The following is a 17,367-nucleotide window of genomic DNA, read 5'->3' as shown; positions in this document are numbered from 1 at the left end:
TATTTTTTAAAAGTGTTTTTGGTGCATCTGCTTCCTAAAAGTACTTAAGTCAAAAGGAATACAAGGATATCCCAACTGTGATGATGGTTACAAGATTGCATTTGTGTATCAAAACTCATCTAAATGCATACATAAAATAAGAGCAACACTCATCATCAATAACTGATTCAAATGTTTGGATAGATTCAACCCGTTAAGAATCTCTCACATTATTGCATGTAAATTATACCCCAATAAAACTGATTTCTTTTTTCTTTTTTTTTTTTTTTTTTTTTTGAGAGGGAGTCTCACTCTGTCATCCAGGCTGGAGTGCAGTGGTGCAATATTGGCTCGCCGCAACCTCCACCTCCCAGGTTCAAGCAATTCTCCTGCCTCAGTCTCCCGAGTAGCTGGGACTACAGGCTACAGGCATGTGCCTGGCTAATTTTTGATTTTTAGTAGAGATGGGGTTTCACCATATTGGCCAGGCTGGTCTCGAACTCCTGACCTTGTGATCTGCCCACCTCAGCCTCCCAAAGTGCTGGGATTACAGGTGTGAGCCACCGCGCCCAGCCAATTTTTCTTTAAGGAGCCCAACAAAGAAAGAAAAACAACTTCACATTATTTTACCGGTAACAAGCCAAATATTTTCAAGAGCAAATTTATACTTGCCTTATCAACCATAAATCACAGGACGGTAAGAATCACGGCTCCCTTCGTATTTCACATTGTTCCCACAAACCTGATTATGAAAGAATCTGAGGTACTTACCTTATTCACTCTCTCATCAAACTAAGGCAGGAGGGCATGCCAGTGTGTTCACTACAACAGGATTAGGTTTCTCTACTCAAGCTTCCCTAAACTATGACTATGATAACATCCAAACGGAACACCTCACATGTGACCTTTTGAGTTTCACTGAGAAAGCTTAGAGCAGAGGTCACAAAATGAGTCAACACAGGAAGAAATATGGAACAATTGAGATGTTTTCTGATTTTGGAGGGAAAGGAATGAAAAGTAACCCAGGCTTGGCTGAAAGTTGTTTCCATCATTCATTCATCAACAGCTCAACTTGCTCTTAAATAACATGTCATCTTTGAATGCACATAAAACCAAGGTCCAGGCTAAGCAGGTGAAAACAAAATGGAAACTTTTGTTTGGTCAGGAAACTACAGGAATCTGCTGAGAACACTCCTGTTGCACTCTATAGCTTATCTCTGGGAGAGAGAAAAGAGCGGCCTCTACCTTGGCTGCTGTCCTCCTCCGTGCTACTGAAATCGTCCTCATAGTAAGTATTGGAGTCGGTGGAGGCGCTGGCATCGCTGCTCATGGAGCCCTTCCTCTGCCGCTGCAGGACACATGCCTAGGAAAATGACAATTACAAAACCGGAGCCATCCTATTTAATCTCATGCATCGCATGAAAACTTTCTCCATAATCTCTTTTATTTTTTCCTAAATCCAAGAGTATGCCTCTTAATAGCTCCCTTAATTAAGGACTTTCATCACTTTCCCCTACAAAAACACTACCAACCAGAGACGTGGACAAGAATTGAAAAAAGGAGTGTTTCCATAGTGTCCTCTATGCTTCTGCTTCAGTATGCCAATCATCACAAATCACCAAGTAGCCACGTGTATCACAAAACTGATAATTAATAACTGATTCAAATGTTTGGATAGATTCAACCTGCTAAGAATTTCTCACTTCTTCAACACCAGTACCAAAACTTTGGGTCTATAAAGGTCATGGTGTGTAGTCAGTCTTATTCATTTCAAGAAAGTTTTATATATATACATACATATATATATATCATATAAAATATATATCATATATATAAAATGAGACATTCTTCTAAATTATCAATGGCTTAACTCCCACCCACCTTTCTGTAGGAAGTTGAAAGTAACGTCAAGAGCAGGTTCATCAGTGGGACAGAGTCAATCAGCCGTTGAATCCTCTGTATGGAGGTGCTCTGGGCCATAATGCTCAAGGCTGCAGGGGGGCCATCTGTCTCCCAACCCTGAAGGCAATGATATCAAAGGGCAATTAATGATACTACTCAGCCAGAAAAAACAACTTGAGTTGATGGATCAAGCTTGCTTGGCCAGAAGTGGATCCCGCAATCAATATGCTGATTACCATGGGGATAACCTCCTCACCTTGTGAAGGGCCTCCACTTGTAGGTCTTGAAAGAGAGACGTTAGCAGTTTGATGGCATGGTTTGCCAATATTACTGAGAGTACCCCAAATCCCTGATGCCTACACAAAGAAAAAGGAAAACACAATCCTTAAAATAATTAACAATAAATTACAACTTCTGAAGCAGTGGATCTTGCCATTTTGGGGTCTCAGACCCCTTTCAGACTCTGTGGACCTTCAGAAAAAAAAAATTGTACATACATACATCTGCATATAATTTCTGAAGTTCACAATCTCCTTGAACCCCATCCACAGATGGCCTAAGGATCTGCAGGCTTCAGGTTTAGAACTCCTGGACTAGGCTGGGCACGGTGGCTCACACCTTAAATCCCAACACTTTTGAGAGGCCGAGATGAGAGGATCACTTATGCCCAGCAATTTTAGACCAGCCTGGCAACCTAGAGAGGGAGACCCTGTCTCTACAAAAAAATTAAAAAGTTACCCAGGCATGGTGGCATGTACCTATGGTACCAGCTACTTGGGAGGCTGAGGTGCACCACTGCACTCCAGCCTGGGTGACAGAACAAGACCTTGTCTCAAAACAAACAAACAAACAAACAAATAAATAAATAAATAAATAAAACCTCCTGGAATAGAAGAAACTCCCAAATGGAAAAATTTTTGGAATTTAAACAATCAGTTCAAGGCTAATGGGTTATGCAAAGATGCTGACTTTTAAATGTAGATTGAACTTTAAAGAATCATTATTTTGAAAAGAAAAAGGTTTGAATTACCAACTTCTATAAAATATCTGGAAACAAATCTAAGAGAATAAAAAGAGAGGCCTGGAGCAGTGGCTCATGCCTATAATCCCAGCACTTGGGGAGGCCAAGGTGGGAAGATCACTTGAGCCCAGAAGTTCAAGACCAACCTGGGCAACATGGCAAGACCCCATCTCTACAAAATATGAAAAACTTAGCCAGAAGTGGTGATGCACACCTGTGGTGCCAGCTACCCAACAGGCCGGGGCAGAAGGATCACTTGAGCCCAGGAGGTGGAGGCTGCAGTGAACTGTGTTCATACTACTGCACTCCAACCTGGGCCATAGAGTGAGGTTTTGTTTAAAAAAAGAGAGAGAAAAGAAAATTACATTCAAGTAAAGTGTTTTCCTCCTGTCCAAAATCTCCACATAACAAAAGGTTAATATATATGATTTGCAAGTTCATATAAATCAAAAAGAAAAAAGAACAAACACAGGCCAGATGCGGTGGCTCACATCTATTATCCCAGCACTTTGGGAGGCCGAGGCAGGAGGACTGCTTGGGGCCAAGAGTGCGAGACCAGCCTGGTCAACACAGCAAGATCCCATCTCTGCAAAAAATTTTAAAAATTAGCTGGGCATGGTGGTGCACACCTGTAGTCCTAGCTACTCAGGAGGCTGAGGTGGGAGGATCACCAGAGCCCAGGAGTTCAAGGTTACAGTGAGCTATAATCCTACCATTGCACTCTAGCCTAGGAGACAAAGTGACTCTACCTCTGTAAAAATAATAATAAAAAAATTAAAAAGAAAATGACAAATACCAAAAAGAAAGCCAAGGCAAAGGACATAAGGCAGTTTACAAAAGAAATACAAATGACCAATAAATAGGTGAAAGGAAATACAATCACACTAGTAATCAAAGAAATACAAATACATGAAATATCATAGCATTCTCTCCTCTAAGATAAGCAAACATGAAGACTAATGATGCCCATTGTCAAAGAGAGCATGGGGAAATGGGCATATAAGCACACAGCTGGTGTCAATGCAGATTAGTGTTACTTTTCTAACGAGTAGTTTGACAAAACATTTCCAATGTTTAAATATGTGAGCCCTTTGTCCTAACAACGGTACTTTTGGGAATTCATCCCAACAGGACAATTAAGTTCCCAAAAGTTTATATTTCAGGAAGTTATCAAAACAAGACATTTGGAACAATCTAAATAAGCGCTTAGCAATAGGGGAATTAGGCAACTACGGTATATTTACATAGTGGAATACTGCTGGCCATTAAAAACTTAGACATTTTAATAGTGTCACTGAAAAGATGATGCAGTATTTCATATACACTGATCCCATTTTTGTAAACTTATATATATTTTATATGTGCACAGAAAAATGTCTGAAGGAATGTTTACCAATTTGAGTGGTAGAATTTGGGATCATTTTTACCTTTCCTATTTATGTCCATCTGTATGGCTTGTCACTTATACAACATACATGTATTCTTTTAAAATATGAAGAAACAACAGCCATTTTAAAAGCATAACTGCTACTTCTAAGGATATACTTCTTGGCATTCTTTCATTTCCCTTTACAATGCCAAGAATGAAAATGGCCACTCATAAAATCACAAACTACCGTTTGCTCTGGAACACTCTTACCTCCTTACTTTGCCCAGTATCTATCAACTTACCATGTCAATACCGGCTTCAGATTTCAGCTTAATTAGCACTTCCTTGGGGAAGCCTGCTCTGATGTCCCTAGCCAGGTCAAATGCCCCTGTTCTAATACTCTCTAGATACAATTTGACATGGCCAGGCAGATTGGCTCATGCCTGTAATCCCAGCACTTTGGGATGCTGAGGCAGGCAGATCACTTGAGGCCAGGAGTTCAATACCAGCCTAGCCAACATGGCGAAACCCCAACTCTATTAAAAATACAAAAAAAAAAAAAATCAGCTGGGCATGGTGGTGCACACCTGTAATCCTAGCTACCTGGTGGCTGAGGCACAAGAATTGCTTGAACCTGGGAGGCAGAGGTTGCAGCGAGTTGAGACTGCACCACTACACTCCAGCCTGGGCAACAGAGCGAGGCTCTGCCTCAAAAAAAAAAAAAATATATATATATATATATATATATTTGTGTATATATATATATTTGTATATATATATATTTGTGTATATATATATATTTGTATATATATATTTGTATATATATATTTGTATATATATATTTGTATATATATTTGCATATATATATATTTGTGTATATATATATATTTGTATATATATATTTGTGTATATATATATATTTGTATATATATATTTGTGTATATATATATATTTGTATATATATATATTTGTGTATATATATATATATATATATTTGTATGGATACCTAGTTCATGTCTCTTGAGAATATGTCCATTTTTATGTTCATCACAGCAATCCAGAACTAACACAGAGCCTGGGACACAGAAGATGCTCAGAGGGTAATTTGTTAATGCAGTCCAGGCTGTGACCTCTTCCTGAAACTCCAGACTCACATATCCAACTGCCCACTCAACATCTCACATAGAGGTCTGACAGTCATCTTACACTCAGCATGGCCAATATTACGTTTTTATTTCTTCCCCATCTTCCCATTCAACCCACTCCTAAACAAGTGTTCCCAGTATCAGTAAATTATACAACCCAGTGACCTCAAGCCAAAAAATTGTGATGTCATCTTTTTCACACCCAACATACAAGCCATCAGTAAATCCTGCCAGCTGTACCTTCCAAATATATTTCAATTCGGCCTCTTTTCTCAGCCTTTGCCGCACCACCCTATCCAAGTCACCTTCATATCTCATCTGGAATGATGCATTCGCTGCTAACTGTTCTCCCTCCTTCTTATCTTATGCCCTGCAGTCTATCCTCAGATCACCAATAAATCAGGTTGCATCTCTCCCTTGTTTAATCCTTCTAACAGTTACTGACTGCACTTGGCCCTAGGTGATCTGGCCACTGGCTACCTGTCTGACCTAATTTTCTACCACTCTCCCACCTTGGTTTCTCCATTTTAGCCACACTGACCTTGCTGACCCTCAGAAATGTCAATGATACTTCCATCTCAAACCTGAACAATTCTACCCCAAATACTTACATAGCTCTGTCACTTCACATATGGTCTCTACATCATGTCTTTGGAGCCCTTTCTGGATCATCCTAAATAACTAAATAACTAAAATAATAGCCCTGGGCTGGGCGCAGTGGCTCACACCTGTAATCCCAGCACTCTAGGAGGCTGAGGTGGGCAGATCATTTGAGGCCAAGAGTTCGAGACCCTGCCTGGCCAACATGGTGAAACCCCGTCTCTACTAAAAATACAAAAATTAGGTGGGTGTGGTGGCATGCACCTGTAATCCCAGCTACTTGGGAGGCTGAGGCATGAGAATTGCTTGAACCCGCGAAGTGGAGGTTACAGTGAGCCACAATCACGCCACTGCACTCCAGCATGGGCAACAGAGGGAGACTATGTCTCAAAAAAAATAAAATAATAAAAGCCCCTATGACTCTCCAGCCCCTCACTCTGACATCTTTTTCTTCACAACGTTTATATATGATTATCTATAATCTACTCGTTAGTAGATTTGTTCACTGTTTCTCCAGATATAAAATAAACTCCATAAAGGCAAGGACATCACTTTGTTTAGTGCTATATCCTCAATGCCTAGAATAGGGCCTAGTATATAATAGGGATTGAATGAAAAAATAAAATCCAGAAACACCTGGGCTTAGAAAACGAAACCTGAACAGTACGTTGGTCATATCTCTTCTTTCAGAGTTCATCAAAACAACAGCAAATATTACAGGAAGCAAACCAGGAGGCCCTGACAATATTCTCATCTTACGGGTTATACACGCAAGTACTCAACTCCAAGTCAAACAAGCCCGCTTTACAAGACAGAAACATGTTTTTCTGATGTGAACTTCATAAAATTCCTGAAATACACATTGCACAGATATTTTTCCCCTTTGACGGATGAGGAAATAGAATCAAAGAGAATGAGTGACTTATCTAAAAATCACAAAGCTATGCTGTGGAGATAACAGGTCATGATCATTATCTTAGTTGCTAAATTCAAGCCAGGTAGGAAGGCAAATTTTCCTATTGATATGAAGTCATACTAGCTCCCTGTCAATATAAAATGTTAGGGAAATAAAACAAAATATAAGTTATAATCAAGTAGACACGTACCCTTTTCCAGGCCCCAGTTTAGGGGAGCCCACTCCCTCTTTAGTACGAGAAAGGATGTCTCTGACTCGGAGGGCAGCCAGCGGGTCCTTCTCTTTCCCCTTATCAGCCAACGCAGTAGGACTGAGGTTCAGTATGAGGAAAAGGCTGTTTAACAAGCACCAAGCACCCAGCAATTGGAAATTCTGATAGTGCTGTTGTGAAAGGCACAAAATAAAAAACATAATCATAGAGATATTTACATCTCAGAGAGGACAAGATAGGAAGTATGCAGCAGAGACAGATACGCTTCTTACCTCACCACCAGCCCGGCGAGAACTGCTGATTGCTTGTCCAATCATGTCATAGATTTCGAGCTGTACAATATCAAACAGACACAAAAATCTGAACAAGCTGACAGATTTCATCATAAATGCTAAATCCTACCCAAACAATTTAACTTGAAGAGTTCAATATCCTCTTTTCAATGATACATTCCATCGTACTTTCCTTGACCTTCACATGGAGCTGACTCCCTCTTTTCATTTGGATCAAATGTCACCTTCTCAGAAGCCATCCCTCCTCCGAATCAAAAGCAGCATGCCCAGCTCCACATCAGATCACTTTTTTTTTTTTTAAGACGGAGTTTCACTCTTGTTGTCCAGGCTGGAGTGCGATGGCGTGATCCCGGCTCACTGAAACCTCCACCTCCCAGGCTCAAGCGATTCTCCTGCCTCAGCCTCCAGAGTAGCGGGGATTACAGGCATGCACCACCACACCCAGCTAATTTTTGTATTTTTAGTAGAGACAGGGTTTCACCATGCTGGCCAGGCTGGTTTTGAACTCCTAACCTCAGGTGATCCACCCACCTCCCAAAGCACTGGGATCATAGGTGTGAGTCACCACGCCCTGCCCAGATCACTATCAATCACAATGTATTGTTTCAGCGCACTTAATCACTATCGGAAATTTTCCTGTTTACTGCATTTCCCTAAAAGTACACTGACACACAGTAGGCCCTCAAACATATTTGCTGAATTAATGGCTAATCTTTCAAGTGTGTTCTACAGAGATAGGGAAACAATATACCAGATCAACCAATATACCAAATCAACAAGCTGGATGCCTACCTCTTAGACCTACTAGTGCCCAGGGAAAGTAGTGTGGAGAATACTCTAAGTTCTTTCTTCTATCATGGAAGAAAGTGGAACTGGCCATACTCCCTCATTTGAACAATTAAGGTTCCCTTATCCCCAGATCTTTGGCTTACACATTTCTGGACAATTGTAGCTGCGTCACTTTCATAGTCATCTTCTTTGGAGCTCGTGGACCCTGTCCGCACTTGCTGGGCACTACCCACATGGAGGATGGCCATGCACGTTGCCACACTCACACCTGAAAAAGAAGATGCACAGGTCTCAGCCATGGAGTGCATCCAAGAATCCACCAAAGCTGAAACACAAAAGCACACCCCACCCACAAGCAATTCCATGATTTGACTACTTAAAATAAATGCCATTAAGGGCAAGACTAAATAGGTTTACCATACAATTCAGTAACCAGACTCCTAGGTATTTATCCAAATAAGCTAAAAACTTACATGCGCGCACACACACACACACTACACACGAATGTCCTTCAATAGGAGAACACAGAAACAAACTGTGGTATATCCATACAATGGAATATTAATTCAGCAATAAAAAGAAATGGACTATTAAGCCATGAGAAGACATGGAGGAACTATATGCATACTGCTAAGAGAAAGAAGCCAATCTGAAAATCCTGCTTATTGTATGATTCCAACTACATGACATTCTAGAAAAGGTAAAACTAGAGAGACAGTGGAGATCAGTAGTGTTACCAGGGGTCGAGGGATGGGGTAAGGAATGAATAGGCAAAGGGGATTTTTAGGATAGTGAAACTATTTTGTACAATATAGTAATCATGGACACATGACACTATACATTTGTCAAAACCCATAGACCTGTACAACACAAAAATGAAACCCCAATGTAAACTATGGACTTCAGTTAATAATAATATATCAATACTGGTTCATCAATAATAAATCCACCGTACTAATTAAAAGTATTACTGATAAGAGAAACTAGCTATAAGGGAGAAGGAGGATATGCGAATTCTATGAACCTAAAATTGCTTTAAAAATAAAATCTAAGCCAGGTGTGGTGGTGCATGCCTCTAGTTCCAGTTACTCAGGAGGTTGATGTGGGAGGATCATTTGCACCCACGGGTTTGAGGCTACAGTGAGTTATAATCGCTCCACTGCACTCCCACCTGGCTGAAACACTAAGATTCTGTCTCTTTTAAAAAAAGTAATAAAAATAAATAATTAAGGCTGGGCGCGGTGGCTCACGCCTGTAATCTTAGCACTTTCGGAGGCCCAGGTGGGTGGATCACCTGAGGTCAGGAGTCTGAGACCAGCCTCGCCAACATGGTGAAATCCCATCTCTACTAAAAATGCAAAAATTAGCCAGGCGAAGTGGCAGGCGCCTATAATCCCAGCTACTCGGGAAGCTGAAGCAGGAGAATCACTTGAACCCGGGGGGCAGAGGTTACAGTGAGCTAAGATTGAGCCATTTGCATTCCAGCCTGGGCAAAAGAGCGAAATGCCATCTCAAAAAAATTATAATTAAATAATTAATTCATTCATTAAATTTAAAATCTAGAAGCAGGCACAGTCGACTCCAGAGGCTGAGGTGAGAAGATCACTTGAGCCTAACAGTTCAAATCTAGCCTGGGCAACGTAGCAAGACTGTATTTCTTAAATAAATAAATAAATAAATAAATAATGAAATCTGGCCAGGCACGGTGGCTCACGCTTGTAATCCCTGCACTTTAGGAGGCCAAGGCGGGCGGATCACGAGGTCAGGAGATCGAGACCATCCTGGCTGACATGGTGAAACCCCGTCTCTACTAAAAATACAAAAAAAAAAATTAGCCGGGCATGGTGGTGGGCACCTGTGGTCCCAGCTACAAGGGAGGCTGAGGCAGGAGAATGGCGTGAAACCAGGAGGTGGAGCTTGCAGTGAGCCAAGATTGCGCCACTGAACTCCAGCCTGGGCGACTGAGCGAGACTCCATCTCAAAATAATAATAATAATAATAATAATAATAATAGTAAAATTCTAAATTTTAAGATTATGAAAAAAAATCCTATGCCTGGAATTTCTCAAAGACATCATAGCCAAATCCCTTTCCTTAAATCAAATCCCAAGTGATCAAATTTTAACAAACCAGATTTGGGATCTTTAATCCGACTTTGAATTTTTAAAGAATCTCTAGTCCTTACTGACTTTAATCACTTACTGACTGAGTACATTGAGATCCATGTGAGGGTAATGAAATCCCCTGGAAATCAAAATAAATAAACCCCAAATTTAAAAATGCAAAATCAACGGTAGAGCATGAGGAAGCTCAATACTGGAAATTAGCTATGAGAGAACATATTTTCACATGTATCCTTAACTTTCTACTCTTAATGCTGCTGCCCTAGCTGAGGCCCTAAATGTACGCTGCCTGAGTGACTGCCAATTCCTCCTAAGTAGTTTCCCTGCCTCCAATATTTCCCCACACCAAAATACCTTGTACAGTACAGCCTGAATGTTCTTCCTGAAATATAGCTCAGATCCTCTCACAACTCAGAATCTTTAATGGTCTCTACTATCTACAGGATATGGTCCAAATGACTTAGTCTGCATTTCTAATTGAGTCTTACTTTCTGTCCAATTATACAACACCCACGAACAGCCATAAAACCTACAGACTTACTTATACACACACACACACACACACACACACACACACACACACAAACTTACGTAGTATGTTCCCCCAAACTCTTGGGTACGTTTTGTCTGCTTCTGCCTCTGCCTAGAAATAGCCAAGCCGAGATCCTACCTGACTTAAGATTCAACATCAGAGCTCCTTCATGATTACTGCCTTTTTCAACTGAAAGTGAGCTCTCCCTCCTCTAAACTTTCAAAGTACTTTCTCATCTCTCATTCAGTTTCTTCACTTATAAGTTATTTACTAATATCCTCTAAAAGACAGTAAGGTCTCTGAGAGCACAAATGCCTTTATCTTTATATTCCTATTCACACACAGATGTTCAAATTAAAACTGTTCAGAGAATGTAGGGAGATCAACCTCAGTAATTTCATGGTGTCCCCAAGGTCAGGTCTCCAAGACTATCTGCTCAAATCTTCACTTGCAAAACCAAGTAAACTTCCGAAATTGCTATAACTTCCAAGACATACCAGAGATATGATATGTCTCGGAGCTTAAAGCCAAGGATCAGTGATCTGGGCTAAAAAGTCCTTTTAACAATAACTTAAAAGAGAGTAAACACCAGCTGTCAGGCCCTGCTTCAAAGGCAGTAAGATCAACAGGAAAAAAGGGGATTTTATGGAAGCTTAAAGAATATCATTCTTCGCATTTATCAGTATAAACAGATACCACCTGTTCCACGAAGCCTTCTTCAAACCTGATCCCACAACAAGACTCAATCCCTCTCTTCTCTGTGTACCGAAAATATTCTATACTTCTATTGCCTTTAATACTGTTTTATATTATACTATTTAGCTTTATGTGTTCTCTGCTGCTCAGATGTAGGCTCCTTGAGGACAGAGACTACATGTAGTTCATCTCAATATCTCAACAGTCTTAGGCAATTTGCTTTTCATATAGTAAATATTTAGTATCTGTACATACTATAAAATCAAATATGCCTATAACGCAATGGCAGCAGTGAAACAACAGGACCATTTACAAAGATTCCTATTGAGACCTCATTTCACCTTGACGCAACGTTAGATGATCCTTGAGAGAAGGAAGCAAGGGGGATGAGTAGAGTATTCAGGAGGATTTTCATGGTTTCCTGAAAGTATATCTCTGCTTGACTGAGAAAATGAGACCAGATATAATAACTTCTCACCTGCATACAGACAACTTAGGCTGAGGACTGTCACATCTTGTAGACGAGAAGGATTGAGAGGTTCCAACACAGGTAGAGAAAGGGTATCCAATGCCATAGTTACATCAATCACCAATGAATGAAAGCTGGAACATGACAGAGATCAACAAGTGTCTCTTAGAATCATTCACTTCTATAATGTGACAGTTAAAGAAATTATCAGCATGGGCCCGGCACAGTGGCTCACGCCTATAATTCCGACACTTCAGGAGGCCAAGGCAGGAGGATTGCTTGAGCCCAGGAGTTCAAGACCAGCCTGGGCAACAAGGCAAAACCCCGACTCTACAAAAAATACAAAAATTAGCCAGCCATGGTGGTGTGTGCCTGTAGTCCCAGCTACTCAGGAGGCTGAGGTGGGAGAACTGCTTGAGCCAGGAGACGAGGTTACAGTGAACCGAGACTGCACCCCTGCACTCCAGCCTGGGTGACAGAACAAGACCCTGTCCCAAAAACAAAAAAAGTAAAGCATGTGCACTGTGAAGCACCTTACCCATTACGAACAGCAGTGGCATCTGCTACTGTTGCAGGCATTATGAAGAAGGAATTAGCTAAAACTGCATCTTGGAACCGATTGATATAGCGTAGGAAATATGGCAGGTTCAAACATACACGCAGTAGCTTCTCCGAGCCACCTAAATGAATGAAAACCACAACCTTACAAACGGGCCTTTGTCTGATGCTTGATTCTTATCCATATGACAGAAGCACACTTAAGGAATTTTTGACAGCCCAGAAATCAGCTTTCTGATAACAGTTGGGAGTCTTACCAAGCTCTTGAAGACTAGCCACGTTCTGAGCTATGAACACATTCTTGGTTTTGATAGCTGAGGCTTGATCTGTAGATGACTGCTCATCATTTTCTCCTTCCACCTGAAAAGAAACATAAGGCCTGTCAAGATACTATTATCTCTTCACCAAACCAACTGTCAAAAGTGAGCAGTAGCTGCACGGATACTCTCCAGACTCCCCAGTTAGTGAAGGGAAAATTCCTTACTCATGTTGGAGAAAATACAGGTTACATTTTCAGGAGGAGGGAAAAAATATACAGCTTTAAAATATATATAATGTTCTATAACCAAAATGGAGTGATGCCTTTATATAGAAAACTGCACATACACCTTACATTTGTTAATTTGCATTGAGAGAAGCCTAGAATGGTCGTCAAAACAGTAATAACCGTGGACAGAAGAAGGAGTTGGGGTGAATTTTACTTGTTTTATTTTGTATTCCTCAATTTCTTTTGTCCCACAGACATGTATATCATTTTATATCACAAACATAAAATACATCACTTTTTCTCCCCTAGTGTTATCATCTTAACAAAACCCACAGAGAAGAAGACATTTGACTAAAGAAACTCACCAGAGTCTGTGTACTGATAGGTTGTGATGCTACAGTTCTAGGGTTAAAAACTGAGGTCAGCTGGTTCAAAAAATTCATCTGTACCTCCTTTTGCCTCAACTCAGGGCTTACTGGTGAGGCCAGCTCTTTCTGATCTTCCACTGTAAAATACAAAGGCAAAAAAAGGGCTGAGGAAAGTGCCACTAGAAGGCAAAGGTGCCATGGAAAAGGTGCCATGGGGGTGGTCATGTGATCAGATCTGTCAAAGGAACACCCACCATCTGAAAGTGTCTTCACTGTTTGGGGCAGCTTGGCGGATTTCATCATTGCTGTAAATGTGATAATTTCAGTTCTATCTAGTCGGCTACAGCCAGTGCACAGGCCCTTGATTAGGAGAATCAAGTGTTTCTGAAAAGAAAATAAATGCAAATAGATCTTTCAGAAAATTCTACTCTTTTGGAAATTCTAACTGGCACAGGGCCAAAGTTAGGTTCATATAAACACTAAAGCAAAGACTGCAAGCTGATGTCCTTAGACCGTATGTAGCTTACAGATTTGTCTTATTGTTCTCACAATATTTTTTTAAAATTTGAAGGGAATGAAAAGATTCACATGCAAATCTGAAATTCTCACGCTCAAATAATTCACAGTATAGCAACCTTGCACCTCCATTCCTGCACGGCAGTAATAACCCAGAGCCAAATAGTGGTTAGCCCCTTTAGTTGGGGCCTGCAATCTTCTCAACTAGCACACTTTACTCATTTTCTGTTACCTACCTGGCCCCTGCAGGTATGTAAGTTTGCAATCCTTGAGAAGACTCAGTAGCCCCATGTACCAGAGGTTGGCAAACTACAGCTCCAATTCAAACACTGCCTGTTTTTGTAAATAAAGTTTACTGGAACACAGCCATGTTCATCATTTATATATTAATCTATGGCTGCTTTCACACTAAAAAGGCATAGTTAACTAGCTGCAACAGATAACATACAGCCTGCAAATGATTTCCTATCTGGCCTACTACAGAAAAAGTTCACTGACCTCTACTCTATTCCACTAGTCAGTCACAACACTGCTTCAGAATAGGGCAAGAAATGGGCCCATCACTCTCACCTGGGACACAGCACAAGCCTCATCTGGATTCTCCAGACGCAGGAGAGAAAACTCAATTAGAACTTTACAGGCTGCTGCCACTGACTGAAGTTGGTTCCGGGGAACTGAGAAAGTAATAAACATTACTCAATTTCAGACTGCTCAGCGTTGGTCAATAAATTAAGCAAAGTAAGTATTGAGCTCTATGTCCAACATTCCCAATATCGTAACAATTATTCAGAGCCAAAAACCCAAGGGGTAAACAAAGGCATTTTGACATCAATAACTACCAGATCAATTTATCTCATATTTACTAGAAATTAGGATAACTATAATAGGAAATACTTACATCACACCAGTGCCAAGCACTTCAAAGGTATTAACTCATTTAATTCTTAAACCAATTCTATGAGGCAGATATTCATATTATCCCTGTCCATTTTTAACAGCTGAGCTAACTAAATGACTTGACAAAAGTCACATAGCTAGGTTTAAATCCAGGCAGTCAGCCTCTAGAGTTCATGCTCTTAACCACTAAACCAGGAGTGTGCAATCTTTTGGCTTCCCTGGGCTACACTGGAAGAATTGTCTTAGGTCACACAAAAAATACACTAACAGTAACAATAGCTGATGAGCTTTAAAAAAAAAAGGCAAAAAAAAAAATCTCATAATGTTTTAAGAAAGTTTATGAATTTGTGTTGGGCCAAATTCAAAGCCATCACATGGTCCTCAGGCTGTGGGTTGGACAAGCTTGCACTAGACAATACTACTATTGTAGTAGTATTCCCATGGATTCTAAAATGACGTCCTGGTCAGGCATAGTGGCTCACACCTATAATCCCAGCACTTCGGGAGGCTGAGGCGGGTGGATCACTTCGGGAGGCTGAGGCGGGTGGATCACTTCAGCCCAGGAGTTCAAGACCAGCTTGGGCCAGCATGGTCAAACCCCATCTCTACCAAAAATACAAAAATTAGTCTCATAACCCGATCTCAAAATAAATAAATAAATGGATAAAATTTTTAAGTATAACTTAAAAAAATAAAATGACTTCCTTACATAAAGTTTCTCCAAGCTAAAACTGATTCTTCTGCCAGTAGCCAGAGCTTATAATAAACAGTATTGGACACTGAAGGATTACTCAGCAACTGGAAGAACTGTCTTGGGCCACACAAAAAATACACTAATTCTTCAGTGTCCTTTCAGTTTACTTGCTTAGCAAACTGTTCAAATAAACAAATATGGGGACTCCTGCCTGTAATCCCAGCACTTTGGGAGGCCAAGCTGGGAGGACTGCTTGAGCCCAGGACTTCCAGACCAGCCTGGGCAACATAGGGAGACCCTGTCACTACAAAATATTAATTGGGCTTGGTGGCTTGTGCCTGTAGTCCCAGCTAGGACTGAGGAGGCTAAGGCAGGAGAATCACTAGAGCCCAGGAGTTCAAGGATGCAGTGAGCTATGATCACGCCACTGCACTCCAGCCTGGATGACAGAGCAAGACCCTGTCTCTAAAAAAGCAAATTTAAAATAATTAGAATTCTTCAGAACTATTTGAGTCAAGATTTTAGACAAATGTAAAAATTCAGAAATGTAAAATAGGGATTAGCCATTTTGGGGGTAGAAAAATGAAGAAAATGGAGAACTGAAGTTGAAATCCCTTCATATACCAGAGAACACAAAGGAGAATCCACATCCTCACCAAAACCAAATAAGGAATAGAGCCTTGAGTGGCTGCTAACTCCAGAGGTCAGTATCCACCACCGCCTTCCCCCCAGGGAAATTAACACACCAGTAATTACATGAGAAATCAATAAAATGCTTTGGATTAAGAAGGGAAAGGAGGTGGACTTAATACTTATAAAGCAGGTGTCCAAGCCAAGTAGTTTTAAAATTCCACTTGGTTAGCCTAGGTAAGGGAACCTCTGGAGCCTCATCCTAGCTGACAGTTGTCTCTACTCTTGGGTGAGCAGCTTAGGAGTGCTAAAACCTAGACTTCATTAACAACTTTTTCAGATACACTAACGAGAGGATAAACAATCCCCCTATTCACAAGCCCTCAGAAGGGAAGGACAAGAGTGGAATACTTACTGAGACTGCAAACTGTTGTAATATAGTGTGTGGAAAGTGCAACAAAAGATGAGTAGAATGGCTCGTACTGCTTCTCATGGTGCAGGATTTCTGATTCACTGTAAAAATAATAATAATTCAGCCAGCATCTGCTTAGCGCTTACTATGTGCCAGACACCCCTTTATGGATATTACATTATTTAATCCTTACTACCTGGTAGATAGTATCATCAACCTATTCCCCTTCAAGACTGGGAAAGATGAGACAGGCGGATCACCTGAGGTCAGGAGTTCAAGACCAGCTTGGCCAGTATGGTGAAAACCCGTCACCACTAAAAGTACAAAAATCAGCTGGGCGTGGTGGCACGTGCCTATAGTCTCAGCTCCTCAGTAGGCTGAGGCAGGAGAATTGCTTGAACCTGGGAGGCAGAGGTTGCAGTGAGCCGATATTGAACCACTGCACTCCAGCCTGGGTGATAGAGCAAGACTTCATCTCAAAAAAAGATTGGGAAGGTGAAGCTTAGAGAATTAAAATTAAATATCTCATTCAAGGTCATCAGGCTAGGGAAGAAGCAGAGACTAACAAACAGAAAACATTTTCAAAGTCAAGCAGAACTAACGAAACCCAAGTAAAGACCTAACAGGATATCAATCTGTTCTATATTACTGACTGGCAAAGACCAACAGCTAATATGCCTTCATTATTGATAGCCAAAAAGGGGCAGACCAGAATACTCAATATACTGTTAGTGGGAATACAGATTAAAGTCACCAATTT

At 40.7% G+C, this 17,367-nt stretch overlaps 1 protein-coding gene across 23 annotated transcripts in view; it reads right to left on the bottom strand.

Annotated features, from left to right (window-relative positions):
* Positions 1–17,367, bottom strand: part of UBR4 (ubiquitin protein ligase E3 component n-recognin 4) — a 139,905-nt gene that overhangs the window by 111,304 nt on the left and 11,234 nt on the right. For all 23 annotated transcript variants that reach the window (XM_009449501.5, XM_009449523.5, XM_009449544.5 and 20 more), the window contains exons 2-14: positions 16,611–16,708; positions 14,545–14,648; positions 13,713–13,842; positions 13,456–13,595; positions 12,861–12,963; positions 12,584–12,725; positions 12,055–12,179; positions 8,369–8,493; positions 7,416–7,475; positions 7,123–7,313; positions 2,138–2,237; positions 1,861–1,998; positions 1,225–1,342 (exon numbers count right to left, since the gene is read on the bottom strand). In XM_009449501.5, coding sequence (XP_009447776.2) covers positions 1,225–1,342; positions 1,861–1,998; positions 2,138–2,237; positions 7,123–7,313; positions 7,416–7,475; positions 8,369–8,493; positions 12,055–12,179; positions 12,584–12,725; positions 12,861–12,963; positions 13,456–13,595; positions 13,713–13,842; positions 14,545–14,648; positions 16,611–16,708 — 1,574 coding nt within the window. The remainder of the gene's footprint in view (positions 1–1,224; positions 1,343–1,860; positions 1,999–2,137; positions 2,238–7,122; positions 7,314–7,415; positions 7,476–8,368; positions 8,494–12,054; positions 12,180–12,583; positions 12,726–12,860; positions 12,964–13,455; positions 13,596–13,712; positions 13,843–14,544; positions 14,649–16,610; positions 16,709–17,367) is intronic.

This window comes from Pan troglodytes, chromosome 1, assembly GCF_028858775.2.
Source record: "Pan troglodytes isolate AG18354 chromosome 1, NHGRI_mPanTro3-v2.0_pri, whole genome shotgun sequence".
In the NCBI taxonomy this organism is placed as follows: domain Eukaryota; kingdom Metazoa; phylum Chordata; class Mammalia; order Primates; family Hominidae; genus Pan; species Pan troglodytes.
The sequence above is the reverse complement of the archived record's forward strand: the minus strand, read 5'-3'. Positions and strand labels throughout refer to the sequence as shown.